The 9,082-nt window shown below is 43.3% G+C and overlaps 1 protein-coding gene across 1 annotated transcript in view; it reads right to left on the bottom strand.

Moving 5' to 3' along the window:
- NIBAN1 (niban apoptosis regulator 1) overlaps positions 1–8,581 on the bottom strand; it is a 135,749-nt gene extending 127,168 nt beyond the window's left edge. The window contains exon 1 of the mRNA XM_019500295.2: positions 8,331–8,581. Within this exon, the coding sequence (XP_019355840.1) occupies positions 8,331–8,385 (55 nt within the window). The 5' untranslated portion in view covers positions 8,386–8,581. The remainder of the gene's footprint in view (positions 1–8,330) is intronic.
- Positions 8,582–9,082: the final 501 nt, after the last annotated feature.

Raw genomic sequence — 9,082 nt, forward strand, 5'->3', positions numbered from 1 at the left:
TAGCTGATAATTTGAAGCACGAGTGCAAGTCTTAAAGTCAGGCATTAAAGTATAGGTTGCTTCAGAGCCACTGTACAGCTGTCATAGGACAACTGTTATAAAGACTTTTTGCAGGTGAAGTGGTACAGAGCATGAAGCCAACTGCTGGAGCTCAGCCGACATAGCTGGATGTGCTCCTGTGTCTGGGTTTACTTTTCACAAGATCATGTACAGCAGATAACAGAGATTAAGCTCAAAACTCAAATCCATCTGGAATGTTAAAAAACTTTGGTCCCAGATCTACAGGCATACTGCACAACTCCCATATGGCAGCCACTCAGTACTGAGTCCATTCACATGTTCTCATTTTCCTCACCCATGCACCCCCACCCCCGCCCTCCGGATGCTTTACTCAAATCTTCTCTAACTCATATTTCCTCTCTCTCTCTGTTTGTAAAAAAAAAACCAAAAAAAAAAAAAAAAAAAACCTCAATTGTAGTTTAGCACATTATTATACCAAGAGAAGGGCATCCTATTATTTCTTTGTTTAGCTCTTGCACAAGTATCAGGGGCTATAGGTTACTTTGATGTAATACAGCCTGTACTTTGCCACTGGGCCCTGTCGTCTTTTCAGGGCCCTGCAAATTGGGAACAGAAACCCAGAATCTGAGTTGATGATCTTGCTTCCTAAAGCTTCATCATTTTGGATGTTTTGCATAAAAGGTTAGCTATGGCACATACACAGCAGTTACTAGTTATTACTTGCTAAGCCCAAGGCTGGGGAAAAAAAAAAAAAAAAAAAAAAAATCAGGAAAATTGAATTCAATGTCCATATCTACTGCTGTGGGACTTCAGGCTAGTCACTCTTGGATGACAGGTTAGGACCTAGAGGAAGGCCATCTTTAAAAAAAGGAAGAAAAGGAGGGTCTGAGTAATTACAGACCAGTTATCTTTAATACAGGGGAAGCTACTAAAACAAATTATAAAAAAAAAAATAAAAAAATTAGATTTGTAACTACACAAGGATGAATTCACGATAACAAGCAGCCAACCTGATTTTGTTAATAAATCGCATCAAAACAGTTTGATTTATTTTTTCTGACAGGCAAATTGGTTTGGTGGATAAAGGGAATTTGGTGGTATATTTGGACTTTACTAAAGCTTTTTATAGTTCCACATAAATAAGACAAAGAAGGGTGAGCTACATAAAATTACCATCGGGTGGATACATAATTGGTTGAATAATACCTAAAAAAGTGCAACTACTAATACATTAATATTTGATTAGAAAACACTCAAGTGTTTCTAATCACTGGAAGTAAAATTCCACAGGGATTTGTTCCAGGCCCAGTACTGTTTAGCATTTTTACTAATGAGTTTAATGGAGGGATAGAAAATAGATTATATTTGTAGATTTGCAAACATTTTGGAGGACAGGATCAAAATTCAAAGGGATTTAATAAATTGGAGAACAGGATTATAGACAACAAATAAAAATGCAAGGTGCTACAGACAGGGGAGAAAAGCCAAAGACAGAATAGGAAATAAATAGGCCAGAATAGGAGTAGCACTACTGAGAATGATCTTGGAGCACTGGTGAACCTCAAACATGTCTGCAGCATGATGCTGTCACAAAAAAAAGCAAGTACGTACAAGTTTGGGGCTCCATTGTACACAAGACACAGGACTAGTACCACTCTTCTTACTGGTTACTCCTCACTCGTGTTCAGTTTTTGGCACTAAATTTAAAGAAACTTGTAAAAAAACCAAACAAACAAAAAAAAACAAACTAGAAATGGTCCAGAGATAAGGAACAAGATAATAAAAAGGTTGAAAAGCAAGTTTTATTAAGAAAGCTTGAAGGAACTAGGCATATTAAGTTTGGAGAAAGGGGGGGGGGGGGAACAAAAAAAAAAACAAAACCCACACAGATTAAGGGCACATGATACTCATTTTCAAATATTTGAAAGCCTGCCATAAAGAAAATGGAGAACATTTTTATCCCCTGCTAGAAAGGGAAGAACACGTGGCAATGGGTTTAAATAATGGAAAGGCAGATTTAGATCAACTATCAGGAAAAACCTCCTCATTTTAAGAACAGTAAGATAATGAAACAAGCTGTTTGGGGAAGTTGTGTGATCTCCTTCAATAGAATTTTTCAAGATGTTGGATAGGCATTTATCAAGAGTGATTTAGGGTTTGCAAATCCTTAATCTGTGCAGAGAGGGGTTAAACCAAATGGCCCTTCCAATTCTGATTCTAATTCATCATTTTCCCTGCCTACAGAGATAATTATACTTGCCCTCCTTAAAACAAAGTTCAAGATCTATTGACTAACAGCTTATACTGACAGGGTTGCAGAGGTATCACACTTTATACTAAGCCTACAAGCAAAAATAGATTCCTCACTTAAAGCAATAAAATTTAAGACATAGCTGATTACTGAAACACTATAATAGAGAAATTTCCAGATTGAGAGAAAAGAACTCAGAAGAGTTCTGCCAGTCTTTTGTTAAATCCTATTGTATTTACAGACATACAGGACATTGGAAACAGAAGAAAAAAAAAAAAGTACTATAGTTTAAACCAAGTGCCACAGTCAGAATATTACCCTGTATTTTTTCCAAAAAGGCCAAATTTCCCCACAATTAATTCTAGAGAGTGGACGAAAAACATAGAACAGGGGTGGTCAAAGTCCACTCCATGGGCTGTATTGGGTCCACGGCCGACTCCATTTCCCAGCAGCCCCTATCCACATCATTGCAGATAGTTTCCATGGAGACCCCAGGGATGGCAGGGGCCATGACAGTATGAGGCCAGGGTTTCCATGGAGACTGGCCCCAGCTGTGCTGGCAAGGGCGCATGTGGTTGGGAGGCAAGCTACTCTGGGACCAGGATTTTGCAGCAGTGATAACATGGTCCAGGGCCGGAGCAGAACTGGGATCTGCTGCCCGCACGCCCCAGCTCTGGGTCACATTGTCACCACTGCAGGATCCAGGCCCCGTGCTGTCACGGCTCCACCACTGCTGGTGGGCATGGAAATTGGTCACAGAAACCTGGGAAACGAGGTCCAGCCACTGGGCAGATCTGCCATTTTGCCCACCCCTGCTCTAGAATCCCTGCTTGTGAGTAAATGCAACTTGACTACTCCACTTTCTACAGCCAAATCCCACAAATGCCTATATCAAGCATTTGAAATCTTTTTTCCAAGTCTTTTCTCTTGAATATTTAAGGGGATATATATTTTCCAATAACGTGAATTCTTTATTTCTGCCCCACATCTTTGAATAAACTAAGCTCAAATTCAGCATCTAAATCTTTCACAAATAGAGGGAGTTATTTACCTCTTAGAGGCATGCTGCATCTTGCAGGACTGCACCCTAAAGGATTAATTTTACCCCTTGTGGATATATTATATCTTCATTAGTTATGCACTCAGCATTACACACAAAATGAATTACTAAAAAAAAAGTCCATTGCAGATGGAAATAACTAATAGTTTTAACTGCTGGAAGAAAACAAGAGTTACCAGAAGATTTGTTAATACAAAGGTTACAAAATGCAGCATTTGCATCACTTCATACCAGAGGTGTAGCAGAACAGCTCTGCACCCCAAACAGTTGTAGCACACAGCACAGGCTGCTGCACTGCCAGAGGAGGTAACACAGCATAAGTGGTGGGGGAAAATATTATTTGCAGGGGCTGAGCCCTGCCTGACCCCCATCCCTCCCTCCCACAGGACTGTTGAGGATCTGGCATGCACTGGTAGTGTATGCAGCAGTGGAGGAGCAGCTGCACACCGAGCAGTGCCAGGCACTGAGGGACAGCGGCACCATGGTGCTGCTGCTGTCGCTGGCCACTGTGAAACTTTGGGGTGGGGGGTCTAGGCCCCATTAGCCCTGGCCTTCCATTGCCTATGTAACACAGCAAGCCACTAGATGCAACAGCAGCTATTTTTGTACTCATCTTTCTCCCCTCTACCTGTGTAGAAGACCTGTTTTCTATAGTCAAGTTCTTTTTATTATCTAATACTGTCTCAGATAAAGGGCTTATACCACATTCCTTTTAACTCTATGGCATATTCTATTAAAACTCACTACTAAGAAGTTTTTCCTGACGTTCAATTTTTTTCTTAATTTCACCTCATTACTTTTAGTTATACTTCCTAATACCACCCTAACAATGTCTCCCCATCTGGTATTAAAACCCATCAAAAATATTACACAAATTATGTTGTACATACCCAGCCCCACTAAAGATCAGATATGATATGTATATTGTTATAATCTATGCAGGCAAACCAATTCTCTAAACTATTACTGTCATTCTTACCTAAATTCCGTCTAGTTTGTTGGCATTTTGCTATTTTGGAGTGTCTCAGGTATATTCCATGAAAATCCTATAGAGAAGGATTATTACCCCCAGGTTTCTGTTATACTCCCTTTAACTGCGATGGGCTTTAGCTCATGCCCTTAGCACTTGAGATCTCTTGCAATATCTCAAGGAATTTACAGCTTCAGCAAATGAAAAAAAAATTACAAGCACATCTGTAGTAAAACAACTCTATTTCTGTGTGGAAATAGCAAGAAAATCCTGTAAGGGATGGCAATTTCAGTAATGCCCTATCTTTCTCTCCATGGAAATCCTTGCTAGGATTTGGGCCACTCAGTCCACATATTCTTCAGTACAGCATCCACACCAGCGAGTCTACTCTGCTGGAAGTCTCCTTCACTGACTTCAAGTTGTCTTCATATCTCTCAGCAGACTTGTCTTTGACTTCATTCTCATAATTTCACCCTAAACTAATCTCCTCTCCTTGGGGAAGCAGACTACATCTGGCACAGGTGAGGCTAAACCCTAGTCTTCTTGAAGAGTCAGGTCACCCTGTGACAAATTATCAGTAGTGTAACTGGGGTGGGCAAGAGGGGCACCAACCCCCAGTGACAGCTTAGGAAGGATGCCAAATCATTCCCTACCCCCTCCGAGTCCGCACCTTGGCAGCAAAAGCAGCCCCATAGTGTTGTTCTTTTCACAGCAGCTGGCCACCATATTGCCAGCCACCACGTTGCTGTAAGAGCAAGAACCAGGGTAAGCAAAGCCCATAGCAGCAAAAGCAGCACACTATTTTTGGTAAAACTCCTGCAACCCCCTGCTCTCAGCACTCATGTGTGCCCTGGCTGTTATACCACTGCCAGCTATGATCAATTTTTAATGGGAACCTGACATTTATTTCTCTTCAACTGTTCAAAAAACTCTACCCTATATGTGTATGTTTCTTAGGTCGCAGAGATTTCTTGAGGGTTAAAAGGCCCTAGAAATTTTATTTCCATATGCATCTTAAACATTTGAGACTCTTTCTTCCCTATCAAGACTTTGCTATGGCGATTCCCTTCCCTTCTGACTTCAAGCATAGCTTCAATGATTTAGGATCCGTCTGTCCAAAAGCTTGTCCCTGAAAAGATAATATAAACTGAGATACCTCAGTTTACAGTCCCCAGATTCAAAGCACTGGGACTGGTAGCAGAGTTTTCTTAAAGGGCTGCATGCTTGTTTCCAGAATTCATTTACCCAGCTGGTGTGACAAGACTCAAATTTATTCAACCTCAGGGAAAAATGCATTGCCTAATATTTTCTCACAGATCAGCCAGAGGAAGAGGTAAGGCTGGGTGCTGTTTTGTCTCAGAGGGGGAGGGGGGAGGGGTGATGGGTATACACATAACCCTTGTTCCCGTCTCACCTATCAGTTTCTCTCCATGCTATCCCATTCATCTGAAACCCTGAGCCAGTCTATTATTTCTCTTCCTCTAGACTATCCCTAAAATGCTTTCCTTTCTGAAGGTGTAGGTTGTCAGCCTCATGAAAGGCGTTTGTGCCCGAAAGCTTACCAAGAAGAATTTTTCCAACTATTTAAGTTGGTCTTATAAAAGAGATTGGGTTTACCCAAAGAAGCTTGTCTGCCTATTTCCTTTCCAAAAGTTTTTAATACCTTTTTCTCCTTAATGCACACTAGGAACAAAAGCAAACAAACATTTGGGGGAAAGCTGCAAGAGGCATGTACTTGTAACCAAAGTAACCACATGATCTTATTTCTAACACCCCCTTTGCCCAGTATCTCATTTCCATTTGTTAGAGTGTGTTATCTTAGATCTCTACCTTACAATCAAATACTATAACATTTTATTGTTTGAACATTATTTTGGACAAATTAGTTGATGTTACAACGACCATTCCCTAGAAGTCAGTATCCATCGGGTAAACCTGCATTCAGCATTATTGCACGTGCTGCGGACTAACCCCTGTTGGAACACATTTTAATCAAACTTAGTGACATAAATTGAATTCAATCTGTCCTTGTCTACATTGTTGTAGATTTAGGTTGTGGTAAGCACCAAGTTCCAAATAGTGGTCAAACATAAGATTCTGCAGTGTAAACAAGAACTTAGTGCCCAAAATCTTGATTTACTCCTTACTAAAGCAAACAGAAATTCACCTTAAGAAGGATGTAGTAAAAAAACAAATAAGAACCTCAGGATGTTGCTCTTCATATACAAATACATTGATCTTCTGCACAACACTCATGTGCCTAGTACAATTGAAGTCACATGGATATGAGAATATGGGATTGGGCCTATACTGTTATTTAGAAATTCACATACTGTGGCTTATAGTTGTATTGACAAAAAGCAGATGTGTCCCTTTCCATCTTGCTGTGTTATTTATGAAGGCCTTGACTTAAGTCATTCTGAAAAAAAATTCATCTGGTTTCTACAACTGAAGCAAAATTGTTTATATTTGAAGGGAAAGTAATATATATGGATTCACCCTCCTCCCCTGTTGAAAGAGGAACACATCACATCCACCACTGTTTCTTGGAAAGAGGGTAAGCCAAAGTCTCTCAGAAGACTACCACTGGTAAACAAGGTCTGAATCTATCTGTAGTTGCATATAGTGCAACATGTTGCAGAACTGGGTCCTAAATAGATAGGTCTGAGGAAGTGAAGATACCCTCTTCCTCCTTTTCCCACGAAAGTGATAGTGTTGGGTGCTTTCTTCACTCAACTTTTTTTTCCCCCCTCCTTTGATTTTTTCTTTTAAGTAGATGGTTAACAATTAGTCAAACCAAGAGTTTGGAGCAGGAATTATTAGCTACACAAAGATCCTTCGCAATAGATAATGAGACCGAAAAATGAATGAAGGCCCCATACTTTCTAAACAAACATTTACTGTTTAACTGTGTGGCAGGGGATTTCTCCATTTTTTCAAGAGTTTTTAATTTCGTGCCTCTAGAGGACTAGTAAAAATTGGACTCTTCATATTTTACTTTCTGCAGGAAAATTGTCTTTTCGGGGACCAGCACCTCTTAACAGGCCTCAAGGACCAGAACACTGAGACAGCAGCTTGAAATTGAAAATGATGTTGGTGCAGATCTGCCTGCACCATATGAAGAGCTAGAGGAGAAGCCTTTATAGTGCTCTCAGGGGCTGACTCTACCCTTCACAGATTTGCAGAAGTAATGGTGCAACAAAGGCAGCTGCTTCCCAGTCTTCTTCGACTAAGCAGCAGAAGATCCACAGTTGGGTCCATTATTCTTCACGACAGGGATTTATTCACTGAGAACCATTCTGAGCAGAGCAGCCTCTTGAAGACCCTAAAGCAGCAGTGCTTCTTCACTCTTACTCCATAGACATCACGCCCCAAACCAATTGCCAGCACGAACACCCACTAAAAGAGGGGGCACCCCCAACATTTCACACTGGCAGAGCTCTCTCAGGGTGAGCCGACAGCACCTATAGAGCAAGGGTAAGCACTGCAAAACACCCCTGTCTATGGCCCATGAAAGGATTTGTTTCACCACTGCAAGTCTCCAGATTTAAAATAGTTAGCCATGCGGCGAGCTGCTAGGGAGTGAGGGGGAGCCAGAGACCCAGGTGGGCAGACAGAACATTTAAGAAGGAAGCTCACGCACTAGGGGTTATAGATCAATAGATATATCTGCATCTCTGTCTACAGATAGGTTGATAGAGAGATCTATATAGATAAATAAATTATCTCTCTAAATATCGAGAGAGATCTGCATAAATAATCTCTCCAAATATATAGAGGTCTATATAGATATATAGAGATTATTTATATATCTATATAGACCTCTCTATATATATGTGGAGAGATTATTTATATGAGAGATATCTATATATAGAGATAATCGAGAGACAGTGTCCCGGCGCGGTGTGAGTGAGTCCCGGCGCGGCGTCCACACCTCGAGCCCCGAGACAAGACTGAAGCGCCCCGTCCCGTCCCGCCAAGAAACCCCAGCGGGACTCGGATCCCCGCAGCCCCGGAGAGGCACCCACCTCGGATGTAGGTGCACTTGCTCTCGTCCAGCGGGCTAGAGGCGGACACGCCCATGCTGCCGCCTGCGCTCCTCTCCGCCGAGCAAGGGCAAGGGCAAGGGCAAGGGAGCTCCGCGCCTCGCCTCGCCAAAACCGCCCAAGCCCCGGGGCTTCCTCCACGCACTCCCCGGTGTCTCCTTCCCTGCTCGCGGCGCGGGACGGGCGCGGCACTGCTCACCCACTGCCTCGCGCCTCCGCCCGGCCCCGCTTTTGCTCCGCTGGCCCCTCCCTCTGCCCTCCCCTCCCCGCCGCGCCGCGCTGTCTGGCGGAGCTGGTCGGAAGCGGCCCTGGCCCCCGGCGCACGGCGATGGTGGGGCGCCCACAGCTGAGCGCGGCGCGCGGCCCCGAGCCGGCCGCCACAGTCCCGCGAGGGGCGGAGGAGGAGAGAAGTGAGGTGTGAGGAGACGGGCTGGTCAACTGAGCCAGTCCCTGCCTGGAGGATCCCCCGCTACCCAGCCCCTGCGTGAGGAAACCGGCACTGTCGTATCGTGTGCACGTTAGCGAGTGAACTGCTGGGCTCACAGAAGCGGAGACCTCCATGGGACGTTTCGTCTTCCTTTCTGCAGGAAACGGTCTTTTCGGGGCCCAGTACCTCCTATTCACACGACTCCCTGACCGGGACACGGAGGAAAAAGCTTAAACTTGAAAACGGTGTTGGTCCAGATCTGCCTGCACCACATGAAGAGCTAAAGAGGAGAAGAAGCCTTTGCCTC

Source organism: Alligator mississippiensis, chromosome 5 (genome assembly GCF_030867095.1).
Source record: "Alligator mississippiensis isolate rAllMis1 chromosome 5, rAllMis1, whole genome shotgun sequence".
Classification (NCBI taxonomy): Eukaryota; Metazoa; Chordata; order Crocodylia; family Alligatoridae; genus Alligator; species Alligator mississippiensis.